Source organism: Artemia franciscana, unplaced genomic scaffold (genome assembly GCF_032884065.1).
Source record: "Artemia franciscana unplaced genomic scaffold, ASM3288406v1 PGA_scaffold_236, whole genome shotgun sequence".
In the NCBI taxonomy this organism is placed as follows: Eukaryota; Metazoa; Arthropoda; class Branchiopoda; order Anostraca; family Artemiidae; genus Artemia; species Artemia franciscana.
Window position 1 is genome coordinate 33,141 of NW_027062651.1, and position 27,526 is coordinate 60,666.

Consider the following 27,526-nt stretch of genomic DNA (forward strand, 5'->3'; position numbering starts at 1 on the left):
TAAACAAAACTTTCCTGTTTCTCTGGATGCTTGAAAGATGCAGGCTTATTTTAATTTCGACAAGATTTTTTGCAGAGACTAGATTTCGGCAGAGGGGAGGGGGCAAACTAGGGTCTGGAGGGAGCAGTAGTGATAGTAATAATGTGTGATGATTGTAATAAAAATGATCCTGGAAATAATTTTTTTTTCACCCACAATCAAATTGACGCAATGGAGTACCCCCCCCCCAAAAAAAAAGAAAAAATATATATACAGCCGAACAAATTCAGCAAAACTAACGCACTGGGGTGACTACCCCGATAAGAGGACGATTAAAACCCAGAGGAGTAAAGTATCTTCTTTTAAGGTTTAGACTTTGTTAGCCCAAACAATTCATATCAGGAGCACCAAACACCTCTAATGAAAGATGCTTCCTAGAAATACTCTAGATATATTTAAAATTTTCCCACTAGCCTTATATTTTCCATTTAATTCACATCTTTAAATCTGAAAAGCGCCTTCCCCTCCTCTTCTCTTTCCCCTGTCAAATGAATTCGATCATTGGGCATATTCTCGATATTTTCAATATCGAAAATGATCATAATAATAATTTATTTCTCACCCACTATACAAGTTAAGTTGTAAAGAAAAGAGAAATAAAAAAGCAGCAAAACCAATTAGACAATCGAATTCTGAATATTTAAATACTATAATGCCTAAAACTCAAGGTTCATGTTTCCGATCCTCATAATATTACAGGAGAGTAAAACTTCCAAGGTAATACTTTTTGAGGATTCGAAATAAAATTCTGTGGCTTTATTTTGGAATATTCCCTGTTGAAGAAAAGTAAATTATTCTACCCAAAAAAAGTTTGTTAGATATCATTTGTACTCTTATTCGCAACTCGTAACAAAATGTAAAGGCATAAATAATCAAATTAGTCAGAAAAATTAAAACTAACACATAGCAAGATTTCAAAAATTCAAAATATTCCTAAGTTTCTGGATAGTCACAAGGTCTAGTTTACAAGCGTCGAAATCAAAAGTATTCGCACTAATTTCAAAACATCCAGTTTCCTCTATAGCATCCACTATTCTCTGAGCAATGTCAGGGTCAGACACTGAGCAAACACGATTTTGTAGTTCCAATAAGTCTGCCAAATAATCTTTCGTGAACCTCGACAGATCAGAAAACTCATTCTTTGGGTCTGTCCACTGAACCCCCGCAGGTTTGACCTCTAAGTAGTCTTCATTAACGGATTTCTGTCTACTAATCGATTCAGGAGGTAGTCTTGGGGATGGGACTCTTTTACTCCCAGGATGAGACAGACGACCTCTCTCTGACGAGGTATCCCGAGGTCGTTTCTGAGGCCGACTCTTCTTAAATAAAGTAGAAGCTGGTTCATCACTTTCAGAATCTGAAGTATCGCTACTACTAGAAGGTCTTCTAGTTTTACTCAACAAGCTGGTTTTTCTAACACACGGAGGAAATTTCGGTGGTTTTTTTATCTCTTCATCTGAAGAGTCTTCCGATAACAGCGGTAGAGGTGGTGGTGAATTTTCTGGTGGTGGCTGAAAGTTGACTTTTTCATCGTCTGACAATGTTGCAAGGGGAAACTTATTAATCTCTGAAGTTAGTCCTAGTTGAAATTTGTCTTCAGAGACCTTTTTCATATCTGAGTGAAGAGCCATGCCGTTTTGTTTAACGCCTTCCTCAGTTGAAGATGCCGCATCTTCTCTTTTCTCCACTTTAACATCCAAGATCTTGTTTGGTGTTAACTTTGATCTCCTATCGACATCTGTTTCAGTATCAGAAGAAGAATCAGATAATGAGTCGGATCTCTTCGAGTTCTGACCAGAATTCTTTGTTTCTAACATAGCAACACTTCTTCCGTTTTGCTTGGTAAACAGAGATTTCTTTGCAGTCGGTTTATTATCAAAAATTTCGCTTTCTTTAGACGAAGTTGAAGATTCTGAAAGAGATGAGTGTTTCTTCAACTTAGCTGCTAGAATCTCCCGCTTCTTCTTATTCATCAATTTTTTTCCTTGCTCAGTGCCATCTGTTTTGATCGTCCTTTTAGTTTTCATTGCATGTTGAGCTGCTGGACGCGAATCTCTTTCCTTTGTCCTAGTATCATTTTCATCTTCGGAGGTGGAAGAGGATTTGTCACTAGTTACCTCTTGGTTGTTCTTTTCAGTCATTTGCCTTTTTGGTTCAGTGTCAAATGTTTTAATAATCTGGTTAGTCTTCGTTGCATGATGAGCAGTTACAGGTGAGCTGGTACGATTGGTCTTATAATCTCTCTCGCCTTCGGAGGAAGAAAAGGATTCTCTTGAGTCTTTCAACTTCTTAGAAATATCTCTAGAGCTAGATCTACGAGGAGACAAACCTTTAACCTCATTCTTATCCAGAGTTTTACTGGTTTTTCTGGCCACTGTTGGGGGCATTGCTGCTACAAGTGAATTGACATGTCTTACTTTTACCCCTTTTTCCTCTTCAGAAGAGGAAAAAGACTCACTGCAATGTTCTATCTTTTTATAAATACTTCTAGAGGTTGGTCTTTGAGGAGACATTTTGGTTGGTTCGTTATCGTCATCACTAGGGGTTTTTAACCTTTTAGACGCTCCTCTAGAACCTGGCCTAAGAGGAGGTAATCTTTTAGCTGACTCACTTTCATTCTCACTAGGGCTTTTAGGCTTTTGGGATATTCCTCTAGAGCTTGGCTTTGGAGGAGGTAACCTTTTACTTGACTCATCCTCACTGTCACTTGACGATTCTCCTGCTTTGAGCAGCCTTTTTGACAGATGATGACCATCAGCAGATGATTTTTTTACTGACGTTTGACTTGGCTTTGGACGGGGTTCAGGTACAGGTATTGGTCTCTTGTCGTCATTCTCTTCAGATTCACTGGTGGAGCTTGACGTCGTCGGACTTTGGACCTCTACTTTGACTTTGAATCGATCAGCTGCTGCAGGTCGATCAGTTAGCACAGGCCGAGCACTTGTTGCAGGTCGAACCACTGCAGATCCAATGGGTTTTGCAACCCTTTTAGCACTTTCTTCAAGTTTTTTAGCTTCCTTTGCTTTTAATTCGGCCTTTTCTTTCTCTTTTTGAAGAAGTTCGTTCTCACGCTCTTTATTTTGGACAGCTAATCGATATAAAGTAGACGGATATTTATTCTTATTAGTCTGCTTTTTCAAATTATCTGCACAAACTGATGAAGTTTCCTGCTTCACTGTGAGATCTGCACTGGGGCTACGAGAGCGATTAACTGTATCTGACATGACTAGTTTTGGTGGCACTTTCCCTCTGTACGCCTCTTCCTCATTACGGGACAATGGCCTCTCCTCCTTCTTAACCTTTACTTCTTTCTCCAAATTTTTTCGAACAACACCAGGCGACCCAAAATCAGACTCGCAACTTGAAGAGTCCGTTGATATATTGTTAATAAGCTTTTCAAGTGGCATTGATGGTTTTGAACGTTCTGGTGACAGTGCATGACAGCTATCGCTACTAAAAACCTGAGACGGCGAACTCAGGGAAACTGACGATACAGACGAACTTGAGTCTTTTCTCACTTTCACTTTCCTCTCTAGAATGTCTTCACTTGCTTTAACTTTGCCTGTTTCTATATCTTTTTCACTTTTTTCAACTTTTTTCTCTGGTTTAATCGTACCCTTAGACACTGGCATTGTTTTACTGGCTATTTTGTCTTTTCTTGGCGTTTTCTTCTCATCGTGTTTTGTTTTTGTACTTTCTTGAGCTTTGTCGTGAGTTTTATCTTTAGATTCTTTGTTCACTTTGGGTACAGTATCCGACTTTTGCTCAACTTTAACCTTCTCTTTTATCTCTTTTTTGTCTGTTGAATGCTTTTTGCTTATTAATTTTTCTGAAGTTTTGGTTTCACTCTCTTTTTTCCTTTTTTCTTTATGTTCACTATTCTTTTTTTCCTCACTCTTAGATTTTCTATCATCTTTCTTCTGCTCATTCTTCACTTCCTTTGCTTTGTCTTCACTTCGTTTTTCTTTCTCTGCCTTATGTGACTTAACCTCGGTTTTTTCTTTAGTAGATTTTTCACTTTTTTCCTTCTTCTCTTTACTTTTTCTGTCACTTTTATCATGACTTTTATCAAGCTCTTTAGCTTTAGCTTTGTCTTTGTCCTTTTTAGTCACTTCTTTTACTTTGTCGGTAACAATGCGAACGTCCTCCTTTTTAGGTTCAACGGCCTCTATTTTACCGTCTTTTTTGTGTTTACTACTTTCTTTTTTCTTGTCTTCATCTTTTGATTTATCAAAGCTTCGCTCCTTCTCTTTGCTCTTTTCTTTGCTGGATTTTTCTTTATCATATTTTCTTTCTTCTTTCACTCCACTTTTTTCTTTCTTTACTTCTTGTTTGTCTTTCTTTTTCTTTTCAACTGGAATTGCTGGCTCACCAAAAATATCAAGAAAAGAGTTGCTTATTTTGGGTTTTGACTCTTTTGGCTCCTAAAAGAAAAGACAAAGGAATAAATACATGAATAAAATCAAACAAAATAAAAACATTTAATTTTAAGTTATAATCACTTAGGGGAGGGGGACTGAAATATAGCAAGGGGGAGAATATATCAAATATAGACAAATATAATTATGTTCATCTAATTTTACCTCGCTTCGGAAGTTAGGGGATTGGAGGGTCTTTCGGAGCAACCTTGAGAGGAAGCAAATTCGTTACTCCTGATTATAGGCATCAACATTTATGAAAATCAGTTGACAAACCCAAATGAATTTTTGAATCGATCTGGCTCTGCCTCAGCGGTGGCTTCTTTAATAAATTGATTATAAAAATATTGTCAAGAAAAAAAGAAGCTTGACTTAGGTAACATTGACAATTTTACTTTGTTTCAGAAGTTGATCGAAATAAGATGAGAATTTCAAATTTTGGCTCATTGACATTATTTTTTCTCTTCATGTATGCATGAATTGACATGATCTTAATTTTCTAACAAATTTTATTAAAGATAATGAACTTTTAATGAAAAATAACTAAAGCAAAGAGGAAGTATAACTGCACCTCCAACCATAGAATCATACAATTAAAACCGACGATTGAAGGATGAGTACTAGTCCACAGGATGGTTATATAGAGGTTTAGTGTTGCAGTGGACCAAGTTTAGAAAAATTTATAAATAAAGGTTTCCAAAATTAAACGAATAAAACCAAGTCTAAAACTATTTTGTAAAACCAGTTAAACACTTACAAGTCCACCAACACAAGAGGTGTGATAAATTTAAAAGCGGAGAAAAAAGAAGAAACTAATCCGACTAAGTTCACCATTGGTGGTAGCCAACTGTCTCGTGATGTTCCTGAGAGTAGTAGGCACAGATAGGGACTTAATGCTCGAGGTTTCAGTCATCGTCCGGCTACTGGCCATCCTGTCCAGTGGCTGACCATCAGAAGACGTTTTGTGGAATACATTGCCAAAATTGGATGGATTGAAGCCAGCAATAACTGCCAAATCATGTCAGATTGTCAGCTGCCATAAACATATGAAGCGCCAGGGGGCAGTATATATATAATATATGTATATATATATATATATATATATATATATATATATATATATATATATATATATATATATATATATATATATATATATATATATTATTTAGTAATGCAAAAAGCACGTATATCGGAAAATACAGACTAGCTTTAATCTGCAGTATTGTAGCGGATGGGGGGAAGAAGACTGAAACCTCAAAAGTACGTTTTAGGATCAGATTATGTTCATGGCGATTTAAAACCAGTGATTAATCTATTATTTCCCACTGAAAGGGAAATTTTAGGGTTAACAGTGCAATATGGGTGCTGTGCTTAATGTAAAATGATTGTTTCCAAAATTGATCCATTAAAAGCTGTACATTATCCTGAAAAGGGGGGATAAACGCCCTAATATCAAGGATAATTCTATTTTGCTGTGGAAAGCAAACTCTTTATAACAAAAAAAAAAATAATAACAGTACAATTGCTAATTACTTCAAAGAGGGTAAAAAGTTAGACAGAAAATGGGTTAATAATTGGGCAGTGACTTGACCGGATAATTGCATGCTGTAAAATCCCCCAAAAAAGGCTTCACACATGTATCTAAATTCTTAATAAATGTCCTACTTTTGCCAGAAATCCCAAGAAACCATGGGGAAATTAAACGTTTCACAAAATTTCCAGCCCCCCCCCCTTGCGTACGTGCCAGCTTGTTACTATGCTTCATTTGATTTTAATTAAAATATAAGAAAAATATTGAGTTTGCTCAATCATTGTTTTGAAAATATTATAACATAGACTCTCTGTAAGGCTGGCTCAAAGAATTCTCTTGGGGCTGTCGTAAATTCAGGCCTCGAAATACGCTTTTATCCTCCCCCCTTTTTACTCACTGGAGAAATCTCCATACCTCACCCACTACCAAGACTGGGAACTGTGCATATTTATGGAAGATATGCACAATTTTTTATTGCTAATATTTTTATAGCCAAGGAGAACATTGGCCAACTTGAAAAAAAAAACAAAACAGAAATACTCGTCTATGAAACAGAAAGTATCAAATTGATATATAAAAAAATATATAACTCTCAGACACACTGGCAATTAGTCATCGCGCCGACCAGAAAAAAACGGTCCATAACTGTGGGGTCGAGGGGAGAAAAAGTCTTTCATTTAGCGAGCAAGATAGAGTGCGTGTAACCCCACGACATCACTAATTGGCTCAGAATTGGATTTATCGTGCCTTTTTAGTATATTTTGTATTTGAATACTTCAGTTCTATTGCAGCTGCTGACCTGAATAATAGATTAAATTGAAGCTTTCTTACATTTTTCTCCTGCCAATTATTTATAATTTCCGCCTCGGTAAAGGTTCAGAAATTTGATAGGAAGTTTGATACACGTAGTTACCCCAATATTACTGACGTATCTTCTGTAAGAGAAGGTATGTTTTTAGAGAATATGGCTAAAAGGTCTGGGCCAGCTGGTTGAATATAAGAACGTCGTTGGTAATACCGGAGAGTTTTCTTCCCCCACTCCAACCCTGAAGCCGGATTGGCAATGACGTGGGAATAGATATCATTTGGTCGGTTTTAGGGACATAAACGCAATGGAGTTAGTCTATATGCTAGGGGACTTTTTCTCAGTCACGAGGACGACTTAGAAGGAGAAAGAAAGAAAGCGAGAGAGAGAGAGAGAGAGTGAGACAAAGAGGGAGAGATTGCCTCTTAGTTTTTGCAATAGGAAAGACACTCCTCTTGAAGGAGTCTAATCATAGTTTATTAGAACCTTCTAACTTTATAGTTGGTGAATGGTTTATAGTTTATGGTAGTTAATGGTTTGTGGTGAATGATTAATGAATTATAGTTGGTGAATTATGAACTAACTTCTATTGGTTGATGAATAAAGAGGTGACCTCTCATTTCATGCTTGAGATTACACGCATAAATCTAGCAAGGATTATATTTTAATTTTTGAAGAAAATTTAGATGGCAGCATTTTTAAGGGCAATCTTTGGATGAATATGTCTACTAATCATAGTTTTTGTCTAACATTATTTAGTAATGCGAAAAAGCCACCAATTCATACCTTTGCAGGCTTTATTTTTCCCTTTGGACTAATTGAAGAATTTGAAGCTGATGATGATGGTGGTTTTACTTCACCTGGTATTGTTTTCTCGATCTTCTTTTCTTCCTTGACTGTTTTAGGGCCGGATCCAGACAAAGGTACCTACAATCAAAGAACCTTTTTAATCTTAGGCAGGTTCAAATACAGGATTTTTGTTAGACAAGGGGGTTTGCAAAAAATAAATTGTAAAAAAGGCATCAAAATGTATTTTGAAGCATTTGCATTTTCATTACGTTTTTACGACCCGGACAAACATTTCATTGGGGGGGGGGTCAAATTCCCTAGCCGCTCTCCAGATTACGGCCTTGATTGTTATTTTTTCCAAAGATATTTGTATGTTTGTTAGCAATTAGGAAAAAAAAAATTTTGCTTTGGGTAAGAGCCTAACCCACGACCTTCTGCTCACTATGCAAGCCTCTCATGAGCTATAATAACCGAGAGGCTTAGTCGCTTACACTTCTACAACATATTTTTGTCATTTGCTTTGAAGGTCACGGGTCTGCCTATGTTTTTGTTTACTAGGTTCAGTTATGCGTGTTGGATGTGGAGCGCCGGAACCCCGTGTATACTTTTAAAGTTTTCCCATAGTTGCCAACATTTTCCTGAGCATGATATTTACTACCATCTATTGTTAGAAATGAAAGTTATAAGAATAATGGAATTATACTAGAAGAGGAAGGTCGTGAGATTATTAGAGCTATAGAATTTTAACTGAAGAAAAAAGTAGCTAACTGAAGAAAAAAGTAGCTTGTTCTGAAATGTTTGAATTCAAGCAAATGCGAAAGAAAGGATTTTGTCCCACACTTTTCAATTTTAGTTTTTGCTTTTTTATTTGGCTTAATTCACAAACCTAAATAATTTTTTTTTTCAACTAGTTTCATTTCTAAATAAAACATAAATACCACAAGACGTAAGTCCCCACAAATACTTCATACTTTACAAAAATTTTCGGATATTCCAATCTATTTCAACACAAATTCTAAAGCAAAGGAAAAAACAAAAACAGCTTAATAAAGGTAACAACTTCAAATTCTGGCAAAAAAAGGATAAAAGAGGAGAAACAGCAAAAAAAAAGAAAAAACTGACATATTCTCCAACTCCTCTGTGAAACATTTTTTCCTTCTTTTTTTTTTCAATTTTGAATTTCTATATTTTGACTTTTTGCCAAAATTAGACTATTTTCCCATGCAGTGGGTTTCTATCCCCACATAGCTTCTGAGCATACTCTCTCCTAATTTATTTTAGAAAACTAAAATATTCGGACATAAAAATATACGTCTTGAGATCCCCCTTCCAAACACAGTTTCATAGGCAGTATCTAATTTATTCAAATCTCTTACATAATTTCCAGTCAAAGAAGCCCACAAAACAAAAGGAGAAATAAACACAAGAATCGTTACTGAGTCAACAACCCCATACCTGAATTAGGTAGATCAAAGATAGTCAGCTGAATTTATCGACATCTTTCAGGGAACGCTCTTAACTTTGATACTGGCTAAATAAAAATCTGAATGTATCCCAGACAGATCAGTATTATTAGACTGATCAGTGGACTAAAGGGAGCTTCACTTTCTTTCCAAATGTGAAAATAAAAGTGTTCTCTTGTGTAAATATGTTGATTGCTTTATATCCTTAATGTTTCTCATATTATGTCAAATACCAGGAGATCGACTTGTACTTGGTGAAAAGAACAGTGCTTCCACTTTTTTTTTCTGAAAATCAGTAACGACTCCAAAAAAGTCGGGAGATTATCGGGAGGATATAGGCTAGGCTAGTAGTCAGGCGAATACCGGATATCTATAAGACCCGTAAGAATAATGTATTCGAATGTGTACTATAGAATCCTTGAACTGGCAACAGGTTAAGAATTGGTTTCAAGTTAAAGCATTGTTATTTTGGTAAAGAAACAGATCATAGAAGCAGAAAAGCCGCCTACCCCCTAGGACAGGTCAGTAGCCTACTTCTTGGGTTGCCCACGTGCAGGGATGTATAATTGTCCAGTTCCAGTAAACTTGGTGCTTACCCTAAAAAAATCCTGTCACGTAAGGTAAGTCACGTCCTTATTGTACACAAATTATCCAGTGGAATTGAACTATCTGAGTTGACTGATCAGATCAGATGAAGTTATGCACTGAGAATCAAATCAAATCAACCCTTTTTCGAGCACAACAATGGTCTCTCACGGGACAGGCTGCCGACTAGGTCATTAATTAGGGTCCGCAGTTAACTTCCGCGAATCAAACGCGGCCGGCGGCTTTGAAATCCCTCTTTTACGGGCAACAAAGACATATTTTGCATTCTGCCAGACAATCAAGAAAGTTCAGAAACTTCAAGTTGGACAGAGCTCAATTCAACAGAAATCGGGAGATTATCGGGAGGAAAATTCAGTCGGGAGATTTTCCAAAAAGTCGGGAGATCTCCCGATAAATCGGGAGGAGTGGAAGCACTGGAAAAGAAAGACACATTGAAAATCTTTCTCACAAAAGCATTAAGCAAGCTTTTTAATTAATAACAAGCTTTTTAAGCAAGCATTAATTAATAAGCAATCGGGACATGCAATTTGATTAACCCAGTTTCTTATCGACACAGCATGGTTTAACAAAGAAACCGCTTTCTTGTTTTCGTTAAGGGATCTGATTATGATTTTCATCTGTCCAAACAGTCCAGGTGATTCAATTCATCAATGCCATCTATTCCAAGTATTTGTGTTTAGTTCAGCAGTCTCTAATTTCACTCTGGAGAGAATAATAATAATAATATACAAAAAAAAAATACATTAAGAGAACTGGGAGGGGAAAAAGAATGTTCAAAAAGTCGGTAGCGTGCCAAGCTTCAAAAAACAGAAAGACGTTTTTTACGTCTTTCTGACGTTTCTTTCAACGTTTCTGAGAAAAAATTTACATATAAGACATTTACATACATAGAATTAATGTTCAGTTAATAAGAACAAACTGTACTGAGTCAGAGCCGTTCCTAGGGTTGATGGCACGGGGGGAAAAATTAACTACATCGCCTCCTGCCGACCAGGATATAAGCAAAAAATCTGAATCATAAGTAAAAGATTTGATCAAAGTGGACAACCCCTCAGTCACGGCACCCGAGGCAGAAGCACCTGTTGTCCCCCCTCTATATGACAAGGCGTCCTCTGCGTTCAGAATGAAAGAAGTTTAACCATAACAACTTGAAAAACCAATGTACACAATTACTGCTCCAAGAGCACACCACGGGATTCCTTCCCAGGAATCCCGGGAAAAGTACACTTTAGGCAATAGCTCATTCCTGAAAGATTCATTTACCAACAAACTTCCAAAATAGCAAAATCCTTCTTCTTTTCCTATCTGATTTCTGCCATACAACGTCAAATTACCGACTATGTCTGAATAATCTGTGAGAAAGGGGTGGGCTGTTAATGTAAAAAGGGGTGTGGTGATTGGCCTATTTATTTTAGGAAATCTTCAAACGATAAACCAGACAGATTTAATAACGGTCTTTACACACTCTGGGGCCTTTGGGCTTCTCTGAAATGTCAAGAGTTGACTAAAATGCATATTGTTTGTCTACTCACCTAAACTTAAAAAAAACTTTTTTTGCATGCTGGTTAATGGTCTGGGTAGCACAGGTACTGATCTCCGATTTTCTGCCTTCAGCCGGGAGTGTAATGCGTGGTTGGGGGCAAATCATATGACGCTTTCCGTGTTTTCCTCAGATTTTTCCAGGTACCCATTCTGAGCTGGGCCGACTTTGTCCTAGCCAGTCACACCACTGACTCCCGTTCCAAAGCAAATAGCCAGCGACACCAGGACTCGAGCCCCTATCCTCGCAGACACGCCAAGCACTAGGCTAGGATGGTTTGTCAACTCAAAAAGAGAAAAATCTAGATGGGGGGCTGTGTTGCGTCAAGTAACCCAAACTTAAGGTTACTTATACGACAGAAGCCAGACGGAAAAAAATATGTACAAAAAGATTCTCCGTTCAGTTTCCTTTCCAAACACTATAAGTGCTGCAGTTACAATTGCATCCCAGCCCCTCTAAGTATAGGGTTGGATATAGCCATAGGGTACATACAAAACTTTTGTTGATTCTGTGGATTTACCATCATTGTTTGTGCTTATTCCTCAGCAATAATTGCTTCATAATGCTAAAATCAAGAACAAAAAAAAAAAAACAAATCAAAATTGTGTATATAAGTTGGCTGAGAGGCAATAGATACGGCAATGCTGTATGTTTGGTACATGCACTTAATTATATACCACATAATATATTTTTTTCTATCTGATTTCTGTCCTACAAATAACCTTAATGGAAACTTTCAAGAACGAATCCAACACCTAAACTATGCTGAATCTGCCTTATTCTCCTAACTTTATGGCCTCCCATAGCACCTTTTCGCCAAACATCCTCTCATAGCACACTTCAACGTTTTTTTTTTCAAATTTATGCCTATGTTCTACCATATGTACTTACCTAGTCCCACCTATTCAATAATGGTAAAAAACTTAAAAAAAATCTACTTCAGGGAAACTACCTAAAGAATTTTAAGGAAGTTTCTGAAGAAATTTGAGAAACTTTCGTGGCTGACCCAATAAGGTTTTGACCTTTTCATGAAATGCACATTTTATTCAGTAAAAATTAAGCTTATTTTGTATTGTACCATTTTAAGTGACACTGCACAGTCAGTGGTACTTATTAAACCCAAGTTAAAGTACCCATAGCACCCAAATTTGAAAAAGAATTAGTGTCAAACCGAAATTACAAGAATAAAAACCTTTATGACTCTAAAGCTAACTTCAAATTCGATCATGTTTTTTCATCAATAAATCCTTAGCTTCATGAAATGCATAGTGTTTTCGAAAAACTTGCAAAATCATTAATAGGATTCAATGGCTGATGCCAGGTTATTAAGATAAGTGGATTAAAACAATGGGAGCATCCTTCCATTGTCCCATATCTCCTTCCATTTTTGGTTACACATCAATTGATATATTCATTTTTTCACAAAAAATGACATCAATTTATCTTAATATTAACCCTAAAGTTTCCTCTTTGAATAGAATAAGCCCCTTCCTGCTGAAGCAACTAGCTCTCAAATTTAAAATTGTGGCCTAAAATCGAATTTTTCTATAACTTTAACCCACTGTCATAAAACAATTCTTAAATCCATCCATACAGTCGGACCAGTCTACACTTATAGATTTCCAACTCTTCTATAGATACCAACTAAACTTAAGTAAATAAAAGAACTTACAGCACTCCCTCCCACTATTACCTAAAAATATAACTTTTAAACCAGTCACCAAGGCCGCATTCAATAAAGGGGCTAGGGAGTTTGACCCCCCCCCCCCCTCCCGAAATGTTTGTCCGACTAGCAAAAACACATTTTTGATGCGTTTTCTAAAGTGTCTTTTTATATCCCCCCGCTCCAAACAAGAATCAGAATTTTCGGACAAAACTCCAAAAATCAACACCAAAACAACTCCAAAACACCATCAGAGTCTTGGACAAAAACTCCAGGACTCACACCCAGGAAGCGGGCTCCACAGCATTGGCTTCACGCCAGGAAGTGTTCTAAGAGCAATGAAGGGCACGAAAGCGTCAAAAGCACTCAATCCTGATGGCATCCCGTCCTTTATCCTGAAAGAACTGAGAGACGAGCTATGTGAACCTCTGGCAATACTTTTCCAAATCTCATTCGAGCAATGCAAGTTTCCTACTTCCTGGAAGCTATCCCATGTAACACCTATTTTCAAAGGAAAAGAGAAACGGATTGACCCGGAGAATTATCGACCCATCAGCCTTACTTCAGCATTCCTAAAAATCATGGAGGGTCATAGTGGAAAAGTTAAACTCGCACCTCGAATTAAACAACCTCATCTCAGATCATCAGCATGGCTTCCGTAAAAATCGTTCTACTGTTTCCCAACTAGTAGTGATACACGACTACATCCAATCTGCCCTGGACTATGGGATTCCAATAGATATTATCCTAATCAATCTACTTAAGGCCTTCGACCGAATATCCTTGCGAAAACTCACCCACTGCCTAGAAGTCTATGGAACCAAGGAGCAGCTAAAAAATTGGCTCTCAGCATACTTGAATGATAGAAAAATAGCAGTCAAGGTTGCATACACACTATCCACATGGATAGATGCAACCAGTGGCGTCCAAAAAGGTAGTGTTCTCGGCCCAGTCTTGTTCGTCATGTACATAGACATTTGCATAAATGCCATTTACCAAAACGGCTTCGGCCTGTTTGAAGACGATAGGAAGCTCCTGGGAGAAGCTAGTGCATCATCACAAATCCAAAGCGACTTGGACGCCCTGACGGAGAAGCTCGAAGAATGGCAACTTTCACCAAATGTAGCAAAATGCTCTGTCGTCCATCTTGGCCGCCAAAATCTGAAGTACTGATACAAAATGAAAGGTATCGACCTGACAAAATCTACCTTCTAAAAGGACCTAGGTTGTAATTCTGAGCTTGGACCTCAAACCATAAAAGCATATCGGCCTGGTTGTTCGTAAGCATCAAAGATTCTCTGGCTCCTCACTCACTCCCTACGATACCTCGACATTCACTCAAAGATCTCAGCATACACAAGCTACGTCAGACCACAGCTTGAATACGCCACTGTCATCTGGTCGCCATATCTCAAAAAGAATATTCACAGAATATAACGAGTCCGGAAACGCTTTGTAAAAAGGACTTCAAGGATTCAGAAACCTTCCATATGACGAAGCTCTAAGAAGGCTCACTCTCCATAAACTTGAGACAAGAAGAACGATCTTAGACATAAAAACCCTCTTTAAGATAGTTCACAAGAATTTTGGAAACGTAAAAGACAAGCTTGTTCAAATAACTACCCAAAGCAGCACAAGATCGCACAGTCTGCAATTGGAACCTGTGAAGACGAAGATTGCAAGATCTAATTCTTACCATCATTCGTTCATACCCCGGGTCATCAGAATCTGGAATAAAAACTGCCATTCCCAGTCGAAAAGATGAAATCACTGGAAGCCGTCTCCAATAGCCTAAACATAAACATACCATATCTCGAGACTTTCAACGTAGGACGACTTTAGGTGGCAATCGTGCTGCAGTCGATCCACTCTTCGCCCTTCCATAACATTTTTCTTTTAATAAGATGTCAGTTATGTGGAAATATTGTAGTGAGAGGCGTGAGGAATAAATTACTATTATTATAGCCCGACCAGTCACCAAGAGAAAAATTCACTGATTTGCTAGAATGTTGGACCTGTCTCTAGCTATATGCTATATTCCCAGTCTTTAAAATAACAGCTGGACTTAAGTAAGTAAAAGGAACTTACAGCACTCCTACTACTATAGATAGAACTACCAAACTTTCAACTATAACCTAAAAATATAACTTTTAAACCAGCCACCATAAGAAAAATTCTCTGATTCGCCCAAAGAGCAGTGCCTATCGCCAGCTATATGCTATATTTCCAGCTTAAAAAATAAAAAGAACTTAACGCACTCCTTCTACTGTAACCTAAAACTATAACTTTTAAGCCAGCCACCATAAGATAAATTCTCTGGTTCGCCCGAAGAATTGGGCCTATCGCCACTATATCCTATATTTCCAACTTTAAAAATAGAAGGAACTTAAAGCACCCCTTCTACTATAACCTAAAACTATAACGTTTAAGCCAGCCACCATAAGAAAAATTCTCTGGTTCGCCCGAAGAATTGGGCCTATCGCCACTATATCCTATATTTCCAACTTTAAAAATAAAAGGAACTTAAAGCATCCCTTCTACTATAACCTAAAACTATAACTTTTAAGCCAGCCACCATAAGAAAAATTCTCTGGTTCGCCCCGAAGAATTGGGCCTTTCGCCAACTATATTCTATATTTCCAGCTTTAAAAATAAAAGGAACTTAAAGCACCCCTTTAACTATAACCTAAAACTATAACTTTTAAGCCAGCCACCATAAGAAAAATTCTCTGGTTCGCCCGAAGAATTGGGCCTATCGCCAGCTATATGCTATATTTCCAGCTTTATAAATAAAAGGAACTTAAAGCACCCCTTCTACTATAACCTAAAACTATAACTTTTAAGCCAGCCACCATAAGAAAAATTCTCTGGTTCGCCCGAAGAATTGGGCCTATCGCCACTATATCCTATATTTCCAACTTTAAAAATGAAAGGAACTTAAAGCATCCCTTCTACTATAACCTGAAACTATAACTTTTAAGCCAGCCACCATAAGAAAAATTCTCTGGTTCGCCCCGAAGCATTGGGCCTATCGCCAACTATATTCTATATTTCCAGCTTTAAAAATAAAAGGAACTTAAAGCACCCCTTTAACTATAACCTAAAACTATAACTTTTAAGCAAGCCACCATAAGAAAAATTCTCTGGTTCGCCCCGAAGAATTGGGCCTATCGCCAGCTATATGCTATGTTTCCAGCTTGATAAATAAAAGGAACTTAAAGCACCCCTTCTACTATATCCTAAAACTATAGCTTTTAAGCCAGCCACGATAAGAACAATTCTCTGGTTTGCCCGAAGATTTGGGCCTATCGCCAGCTATATGCTATGTTTCCAACTTTAAAAATAAAAGGAACTTAAAGCACCCCTTCTACAATAAACCTAAAACTATAACTTTTAAGCCAGCCACCATAAGAAATATTATCTGGTTCGCCCAAAGAATTGGGCGTATCGCCACAATATGCTATACTTCCAGGTTTAAAAATAAAAAGAACTTAAAGCACCCCTTCTACTATAACCTAAAACTATAACTTCTAACCCAGCCACCATAAGAAAAATTTTCTGGTTCGCCCAAAGAATTGGGCCTATCGCCACAATAAGCTATATTTCCAGGTTTAAAAATAAAAAGAACTTAAAGCACCTCTTCTACTATAGCCTAAAACTATGACTTCTAAGCCAGCCACCATAAGAAAAATTCTCTGGTTCGCCCGAAGAATTGGGCCTATCGCCAGCAATATGCTATATTTCCAACTTTAAAAATAAAAGGAACTTAAAGCACCCCTTCTACTATAACCTAAAACTATAACTTTTAAGCCAGCCACCATAAGAAATATTCTCTGGTTCGCCCAAAGAATTGGACCTATCGCCACAATATGCTATATTTCCAGGTTTAAAAATAAAAAGAACTTAAAGCACCCCTTCTACAATAACCTAAAACTATAACTTCTAAGCCAGCCACCATAAGAAAAATTCTGTGGTTCGCCCCGAAGAATTGGGCCTTTCGCTAACTATATGCTATATTTCCAACTTTAAAAATAAAAGGAACTTAAAGCACTCCTTCTACTATAACCTAAAACTATAACTTCTAAGCCAGCCACCATAAGAAAAATTCTCTGGTTCGCCCAAAGAATTGCGCCTATCGCCACAATATGCTATATTTCCAGGTTTAAAAATAAAAAGAACTTAAAGCACCCCTTCTAATATAACCTAAAACTATAACTTCTAAGCCAGCCACTTCTACAATAGCCTAAAACTATGACTTCTAAGCCAGCCACCATAAGAAAAATTCTGTGGTTCGCCCCGAAGAATTGGGCCTATCGCCAGCTATATGCTAAAAGCTTTAAAAATAAAAGGAACTTAAACACTCCTTCTACTAAAACTTTAACTTTTAAGCCAGCCACCATAAGAAAAATTCTCTGGTTCGCCCGAAGAATTGGACCTATCGCCAGCTATATGCTATATTTCCAACTTTAAAAATAAAAGGAACTTAAAGCACCCCTTCTACTATAATCTAAAACTACAACTTTTAAGCCAGCCACCATAAGAAAAATTCTCTGGTTCGCCCGAAGAATTGGGCCTATCGCCAGCTATATGCTATATTTCCAACTTTAAAAATAAAAGGAACTTAAAGCACCCCTTCTACTATAACCTAAAACTATAACTTTTAAGCCAGCCACCATAAGAAAAATTCTCTGGTTCGCCCGAAGAATTGGACCTATCGCCAGCTATATGCTATATTTCCAGCTTTAAAAATAAAAGGAACTTAAAGCACCCCTTCTACTATAACCTAAAACTATAACTTTTAAGCCAGCCACCATAAGAAAAATTATCTGGTTCGCCCGAAGAATTGGGCCTTTCGCCAACTATATGCTATATTTCCAACTTTAAAAATAAAAGGAACTTAAAGCACCCCTTCTACTATAACCTAAAACTATGACTTTTAAGCCAGCCACCATAAGATAAATTTTTGGGCTTGCCCAAAGAGTTAGGCCTATTGCCCCCTACATGCTATATTTCCAACTTCAAAACAACAATTGGGCTTAGTAAGTAAAGTGAACTTACAGCACCCCCTTCCAATAATCTCCTCTTCCAGTCGCCACTTGGTTTCTCAAAAACAAGCGTCTGTGGTTTGAGATGGCCATAGTCACAATTAGCTTTCAGCACCAAGTCATAGTCAAATTTGTCCTTTTTTCTGTCTGGATTTTTATAATGGATTTCAATTGGAAATTGAAAACAACCATATCCAGCCTCTTTAATGGTAAACGGAGGCTTACGCACGGCTAAAATAACAAAAGCAGTTAAGTAGAATACACCCTTGAAAGGACAATAATCAAAGAAAAAAAATATAGGAACTATTGTGAAAATCATAAGAAATGAAACACAATTTAATTTTGATAGCAAAACCAAACTGAAGCCTGAATAGCTTAGGGGTATTCTACAATATTTTTAACATGAAAGCCCACCAACTTAAGGATAAACAGAAATACCCAGCAGCGTCAATTCATAAAATTTTTTGGGGAAATATTATCCCCCCAATCCCCCCTCCCATATATCTAAATATTATCCCCATATATCTGGAAATATTAAATCTGAATGTATTTTTTGTTCCAGATATATTAGAATATATGTGGAGTCAACAAATAGTTCTACAAACAGGTAAGACCTTACCTCTCGAATACAAAAAAAAGGTATGATCCTTTAGAGTTTAAGCCATACATACATAAAAGAAAAAAACACTTTTCACAACGAAATAATTCACATGTAAAAAGTGTTCTTTCATGTTAGAATAACACTGCGTTTTCAAATCAAAACAAACAAACACTGTTTTGAACCAAACAAAAGCATATTTGAGGGAAGAGATATTCTGATTTGGTATACAACCCTTAAGCTGGAATGAACAAAAATGTTTGGTCAAAATCATAAGTAAGGTAGAAACACATAGAGTTAATACAAAAAATAACTGAAAATGAAATTAACCAATAGATGGTGCCAAAAACAGTTAAAACGTCAGTCCCCCTCCCCCTCTCACAACAAATTGTCCAACATCGTTTTGATTATGTGTATTAACAATAGAGAAAAGCATAAAAAATTTCAAACAAATGACAAGAGCCAGAAAAAAAATTAAAGGAAGTACTAATACTGAATAGGTTCAATATTAATATAAAAGGGGAACATACTCCTTATTGGATTCGGAAAATCCTTATGAAGGTTAAACACAACCTTTTCAATGAACTTTTCAATTTGCGCATCATCTTTTCCACGAACATAGACTTCCCAATCATGGGTCATTCCATTTGAACTAACTTCACTTTTCAGGGTAGATCTATGACCAAGTTCAATTACCACAGCCAAACTCTATTGAGAAAAACAAATGTTTAGCAAAACAAGACCATAAATAAAAACATACATAGCTATCTATATATATATATATATATATATATATATATATATATATATATATATATATATATATATATATATATATATATATATATATATATATATATATATATATATATATATATATATATATATATATTTATATATATATATATATATATATATATATATATACATATATATATATATATATATATATATATATATATATATATATATATATATATATATATATATATATATATATATATGTGTGTATGCATAAATATCAAACAAAATAAGGGTTATATATATATATATATATATATATATATATATATATATATATATATATATATATATATATATATATATGTGTGTGTGTGTGTGTGTATGCATAAATATCAAACAAAATAAGGGTTCAGATAGGGATATATGTTTTTATTAGACAGTGAAAAACATACAATAGTTCTGGATCTTTGTGCCACTTTCATTAAAAATGCAATGTCATTTAGGCAACGTTAAAGAACTCAACACTTTTTGAATAAATTATTAATACTAGCTAATATGAATATTAATTAACTTAGTTAAAGATTTCAAGAACAATGAAAAGATTCTTAAAAAGGAACAACAAGAACAAGGAACTATCTGTATTATAAGCCTGAGGAATGGCCTAAACAAGATGTCTGTGTGTTCACACTGTTGACAATTTCAAAGCCAGTATCTCTGTGCATTTTGTCAATTATCTCTATATATTATATATATTATATCTATCTATATATTATATATATTATATCTATCTATATATTATATATATTATATCTATCTATATATTATATCTAAATATATATATATATCTATTATATATTATATAATATCTATTATATTATATATTATTATATTATATTAATAGATATTATATCTATTATATATCATATCATGAAAAGAGAAATCACCAATGCAACAGCATAAACACAAAAAAAAAAAAAAAAAAAAAAAAAAGCGACAGAAGGAGAAAAGGAAGACTGTTTTCCTAAATTAGTGATTAATATAGACCAGCACTTGAATGAGGTCTTAACCCTACTCATCCATACAATCACATAGGTCAAACAGCATAGCCATACACAATCAACCATAAAGAATAATCCATGGACAGGCAGTCATGTCGTCAATAAGTATAAGTCGTCATTTACCAAACAATAGAAAAAATAATAAAGACAAATAATTCAGAGGCAACAACCCAACACAAGGGCTCATCGGGAGAATACACTGGCCTATATAGGGTTTCGCCACTTTAAATTCTCTACCCAGCCAAGTGTTGTGGCTACCACAGAATATCCATGGCATCCCTGTGTCAGGTATCACCCCCAAAATACATGCCTATGAAAGAAAAAAAAAAACAGCAAATGTAAAACAACCAAGTAACACCAAAACAAGCTTATCCTGTTAATATATCCCTCTTTTTAGCAACAATAGGTAAACTAAATATAATAAATTTTACCAAATCACAAATATTAACACATTGCAAAAAACCTGAATGAACTAAACAATTATAGAATTCATCTTTACCATGTGGCTAATTTAAAAAAAAAATCCGCTCAATTAGAAACAAAATTCAAAATAAATGGCGCTGCAACAACATTTCTCGAACCTCCGAAATTAATTGAAAATTTCTTTAAGTATTTCTAGATAATTCTTTTGATATTTAATTAAAAGTTCGTTATAATGAAAACCAAATTTTTTAAATTGCCAAGTTAATTTATTTGCAGAAAAACCTCTTGATATCAATTTTTGGCTTAAGATTTTACATCTATTTTTAAAATCAACATAATTACTACAAATCCTTGCATAACGAAGTAACTGTGAGAAAAACGCTGAATATGTGATATTTGAGTGTATATTACTTTCAGGGAATGGGAAACTAATCACTTCAAAATCCAAATCATCCGTTTTATTATACATTTTAAAACTTAATTTATTATTATCACAAATATTAATATTTAAATCTAAGAAATGATCTTCATCTATATATTATATCTCTTTCTCTATATATATATATAGTATCTCTATATATTTTGACAAGGGATTGCAACAATTCAAACATCTTAAAAAAGAAAACCAAAAGTTTGAAGGCTAGTTGACATAGAGTGCCATGTCATACTATTTTCATTTCAATTCATTTCTATTTTCATTTCATGTTATACTATTTTCATTTCATAGTCCTTATTATGTAAACTACAAAAATATTTATGGTGCCTGAGCAATAACTTTAATGTTTTAGTTCAATCATAAAAATACCTGAAAATTTTCAAAATTAGTTTGATTTTTTGTTAGATAAAAGTGAATTGCTGCATGGAACATAACCAGTGAACACAAACAGTGGTATAATGTCAAAAGGAAGGCAAAAAAAGCAAAAATTTGCAATTATTACAAATGATGATTCTATGGAACCACTTGAACTATCAAACATGATTGGACCAAGAGAATGGCCCAAACATATTTACAATGAGTGAAAATGAACAACCTAGACATCCAGGCAGCTAAAGGAAAAGGCATTGCTAAATTGTTTGAAGTAATCAAAATCCAAAATGAAGAAGAAAGACACAAATGTGGTTACAAGATACGCAACAGCAAGTATCAAAGCATATCAAAGACATGTGCAGTTAGAAGATATGTGAAAACAAGAATTAGAGCATGTCAAAAATGAAAATGAAAAGCAAATACACAGGCAGTTAAAAGATATGCAAAAATGAGAGTCAGAGCAAGTCAAAAATGAAAACGAAGAGCAAAGACACAGATGGTTAGAAGATGAGCAAAAACAAGAATATGAGTAAGTCAAAAATGAAAATTAGTGAAAATAAAAAAAAATTAAAAATAGAGGGGTGGGTATATACTCTGTTAATATATAGGTTCTAAGAAATTCATGCGTTTTCCAAAAAACTGGAAAAACAAGGAAAGAAATGAAGATAAAGGTTATCTGCTGCAAAATATATCAACTAGAATTCCTTTGCATATTATTACCTTAAATCACAGCTTGGAGTGACATAAGGATTTTCCATCCTTGTGATGCTCCAGTGATGAAAAAAATTTGTTTGGTGTAGGTTGTGGTTGTTGATCTAGACTCAGCAGCTTCCCAATTGTAAGGGAACTCCTGACAGAGCCAATCCTTATCACAGTGGGACATATTGACATGAACATATTGGTTGAAGTTGCAAAAACTGTTTCCTCAGACAGTTGATTCCACAAATTGATGACTCTTTGGCTGAATAAATGACTTCTATATCTACTTGTGAAATGCTGCATGGGGAGCTTCATTGAATGTTCTCTAGTACCAGAATGCAAGGGCTGTGCAAAGGGACCAGGAAGGGTATTCTTAGAAAGGATTTTTTGGTCAAAATCGTATCATCCCTTTTTCGTTGGTATGTCAGTGTTGGCAGCTTGAAACGACTAAGTCTTTCTTCGTATGGAAATTTATTCATGCTGGTAACCATCTTAGTGGCATGATGCTGGACATCCTCAAGCAACTTTTTATCTTTTTTGAAAAAAGGGGCTGCCAATGACATTCTGACCTCCAGACGTGGTTGCACAAGCACCATATATAACTTCATAAAAACTCTTGGGTGTTGGCTGGAGATGTTTCTTTTTATGATAACAAGGGATTTATTTGCAGAAGGTGAAACAGACTTAGCATGGCTGCTAAACTTTAATTGGTGATCAACAATAACCCCAAGACCTCTTTCATCAGAAACAGCAGAAAGGAAGTTGTCTTGAAGGAAATACTTATGATACTTGTTGTGTTTGCCAAAATGGATGATATGGCATTTGTCAACGTTTAAAGCAAGAAGCCACATATTAACCCATCTTCCTACACTATCAAGATCTGTTTGAATTGATTGCTTGTCAGAGGGAGTAGCTGCCTTTTCAACTAGTTTTGAGCCATCAACATAAAGGGCAATAAGATTTGAAAGAAGGGTGGGTAGATTGTTGACATAGAAGTTGAAAAGTGTTGGTCCAAGAATAGTGCCCTGGGGCATGCCACTTAATACAGTTGTGGGAGAAGAGAAATGAGGAGTTCCTTCTGAATAAAAAACTCTGACAATCTGTGATCTTTCAGAGGGGAAGCCCATAATCCACTATACAACACCTTCATTGACACATGCAGCCTTCAGTTTGATTATGAGGAATTCATGACACACCTTGTCAAATGCTTTAGACAGATCAAGAAGAATCATGTCAACAGGAAGACTCTCATCAAGCAGTGTAGTCACTAATTCATATGTTTGGATGAGGCTAGTGTCCACAGATCTACCAGATCTGAACCCATGTTGTGATTTGGAGAGGATATTACTGACCTCAAGATGTTTAATTAGAGCTTTGTTAACAAACCTCTCAAGCACCTTAACAACTTCAGAAGTGATGCTTATAGGACTGTAATTTTCTATGGAGTCTTTTTGTCCCTTTTTATGGCTCAGGGTTATATAGGATGTTTTCCAATCATGCAGTAGTTCCCTATTTTGAACAGATAGCCAGAGCAACATGCACAGGGGGTAACTGAGAGCTTTTCAGTACTCCTTAAGAAGACATGGATGAACATCATCTGGTCCCTTTGGCTTATTTACATCAAAAAGTAAGAATTTTTTTTTTTAACATGTCTCCTTATATGGCAGTGATATAATTTTGTCAAAATCCTGGGGGGAGGAGGGATAAAGTTGGAGCCAATTATCCCAGGTCAAGTGAAAGTGAAAACTGAAAAACAATCCATATATTATAATAAAAGAAAAGATATATAAGACTTAAGAAAACTGGACTGTTTCTCTGGATTGTTGAATTATGCAGGCTTATCTTAGTTTTGACAAGATTTTTTGCAGAATTTCAGCTGGGGGGGGGGGATGGTGCAAACTTGGGTCTGGAGGGGGCAGTTGTCCTCCCCCTGCCCCATAGCAGATTACACCCTGTTATGTTGGAATGCTCATACATCTATACCCATTTTATCCCCCTCCTAAAGTTCAAATATATAGCACAAATTATACACACTATTTTGATAAATAAAAGTTCAAATAGGGATAAAATCTTTTGGTAAAGCTTTACTTTTGTCACAAGGTTTTGAAAATGCATATTACTGCATATAGCAAGATTCTCATAATTGCATATTGTTTCTTTGTCATTATTACTGAAATATATCTATTTTTATCTTCTAAAATCCCCCTTCATTGAAAATACAAGAGCTAAGAGCTCATATGGCACTCATGACAAAGTCAGAAGAGCCAAAAGCTCATATGGTATGAGCTATGGCAAAATTCTAAGAATCAATAGATTGCTTTAAAAGATAATCAGAGGCTTAATGCTGGTCAGGATCTAAAATAAAAGTTCTGAGTCATGAGGTCCTTCTAAATATCAAAATTCATTAAGATCCAATCTCCCACTTGTAAGTTAAAAATACCTCAATTTTTCCTCTCCCTTCAGCCCCCCAGATGGTTGAGTTGGGGAAAACAACTTTATCAAGTCAATTTGTGCAGCTCCCTGACACGCCTAATAATTTTCATCATCCTAGCACGTCCAGAAGCACCAAACTTGCCAAAGCACTGAACCCCATCCCCTAACTCCCCCAAAGAGAGTGGATCCAGCCTGGTTATGTCAATTACATATCTACAACATTTATAAGCATTTTTCAAGATTTCCAGTTTCCCCCTCCAACTCCCTCCAATGTCAACAGATCTGGTTGGGATTTGAAATAAGAGCTGTGAGAGATGAGTTCCTTCTAAATATCAAATTTCATTAAGACCCAGTCACCTGTTCTTAAGTTAAAATACCTCCATTTTTCAAAATTAGCAACCCCAAGCCAAATTAGCAACACCTAAAGAGAACAGATCCATTCCAATTATGTCAATCAAGTACCTATAACTGTGCTTATTCTTCCCATCAACTTTCATCCTGATCTCTCCACTCTAAGCATTTTCCAAGATTTCCAGTTTCTCCCTCCAGCTCCCCCTAATGTCACCCAATCTGGACTGGATTAAAATGAGAGTTCTAAAGCACAAGATCCTTCTAAAGATTCAATTTCATTAAGATCTGATCACCTGTTTGTAAGTTACAAATGCTTCATTTTTTCAAATTTTTCTGAATTTCATTAGGATCAAATCACTCCTTTGTAAGTTAAAAATACCTCATTTTTTTCTAATTTTCAGAATTACCCCCCCCCCCCAACTCCCCCAAAGAGAGTGGATCCGTTCCAGTTATGTCAATAATGTATCTAGGACTTGTGATTATTTTTCCCACTAAGTTTCATCCCAATCCCTCTACTCTAAGCATTTTCCAAGATTTTAGGTTCCTCTCCCCCCCCCAACTCCCTGCAATGTCACCAGACCCAGTTAGAATTTAAAATAAGAGATCTGAGACACAATATCCTTTGAAACATCAAATTTCATTAAGATTTGATCACTCCTTCACAAGTTAAAAATAGATAGTTGAATTGGGGAAACCACAACTTCTAATTTAATCTGGTCTGATTCCTGATACATCTAGCAAATTTCATCATCCTAGCTTAACTGGAAGTGCCTAAAGTAGCAAAACCAGGACAGACAGACCAACCAACATAATTTGTGATTGCTATATGTCACTTGGTAGATACCAATTGCCATAAAAAAATGCATAAAATGGCAAGATTTTGAAGCCAAGAGAAATGTTGGGGTTGAGCAATATGAATGAATAATGATGGAAAAACAATATGTAATCATCAGAATCTAGCTATATACAGTAATTCAAAAAAAAAAAAAAAAATCACAAACAACTAAAATATCTTCCCTTCAAACTTTTAACACCATAGAAGCTTACCCTTGACTAGGCTAACTGCAATTTCTGTGGAAAATAGGGTTGCAATGATGAAATATCATGACCATAACAAACAAGGCTTAACCAATCAGACCTTGCCCCACTGCCCACAGGGCTCATGGACTATTATAATTTGCTCTATAGGTAATGTTACCTTGCACATTGGACATTGCACTCCCTACCTTTTGAAATATTTAACTAATTAATCTGATTTGCCAGTTCAAATTCAGTCACAGGTCAATGTCACAACAGCTATTATTGTAATTATTTAGAGACAGCTGGTTGATTTAAACTCAAAAGTCATCTTGGATATTAGCATTAATGGAAGCATGAGTTTTTCAATTATCTTTTGACTTCCAACTATACAGAAATTACCAGTGATGACTGGAATTAGTATTTAAAATATAATTTTATTAATATTGTACAACAATATGATGCTTTGTGGCAGTTTCCAGTTTAGATAGCTTGTGACAAAACTAAACAATTACCAATCCTTTCAATAGACAGTGATAAATCTCACAAAAATACTAGATATTTTGGTCCCATGTGTGGTGACCATCATCAGTACTAATACCAAACAAAAACAATTAAAAACAAAAATTTATATACAAAATAAAATAAACTATATATTGTTTAATAATCTTATCAAAGCAAAAATGGAAGCAAAGAATGCATAGGATATATATGATTTGTACTATTTAGCTCAAAATTTAGAAAATGTATTTGCATATCTTTAAAACCTTATAAAATGGAATTGAGCAAAGTTATGAAGCTGAAAACAATTTTGTTGTACTTTAATTAAGCAGAAGATCTATTTTACAAGGTTTCACTTTTATAACATACATATTTTTAAAGGTCATCAAAGGTCAGGGCCATCTAGAGAGAGAAGGAGTGGAGGTAATTGCTTCAAAATACCTTCCCAGGTCATACTTTAGTCTGTAGATTCATCCCTGAAAGTTTCATTTTCCTAACCTAAACCCTTTCTGAGATAGCAAGAAGTCAATTATCTAGAATTTTACCCTATATATTTCTACACCATGGGTTTTCTGGGTAAAGTATAATGAAGCTGCAGTAAAAATGAGTTGGCTACAATTATTCTGCATATTATGAGTAGAATTGTTTTCTTAACACGTTTCCTTCACAATAGCCCCAAATCAAGACCTTTACCAATAAAAATTCTAATGCTACTACTTTTATCTTACTAAGATGTTTCTTTCAGAAGCACCCTACCTCAGCAGTGTTATCCATAGGCCTAATGTCCAACTAGGTTATAACAAAACAAGACTAGGATACCCATTACTCCTGCTTACCATATCTTTAGGTTAATGCAGGCTAGCGTCTAACCCTAATGGCACAATATATTCATTAGATTTTGCTCTGCACGCATTTTGTTTCAAATTACAATGGGTCATTTATCCAGCAGCAGAAAAAACTATCTACATTTAATCGACATCTTCTTTAAAAGT

At 35.6% G+C, this 27,526-nt stretch overlaps 1 protein-coding gene across 1 annotated transcript; it reads right to left on the reverse strand.

Moving 5' to 3' along the window:
• Positions 1-849: 849 nt before the first annotated feature.
• Positions 850-27,526, reverse strand: LOC136041538 (nucleolar protein dao-5-like). The gene is made up of 5 exons (XM_065726231.1): positions 27,371-27,526; positions 19,031-19,208; positions 17,916-18,133; positions 7,583-7,723; positions 850-4,463 (listed from the first exon to the last, which is right to left on the reverse strand). The coding sequence occupies exons 1-5, from the start codon at positions 27,371-27,373 to the stop codon at positions 954-956; spliced, it is 4,050 nt and encodes a 1,349-aa protein (XP_065582303.1). The 5' UTR covers positions 27,374-27,526; the 3' UTR covers positions 850-953.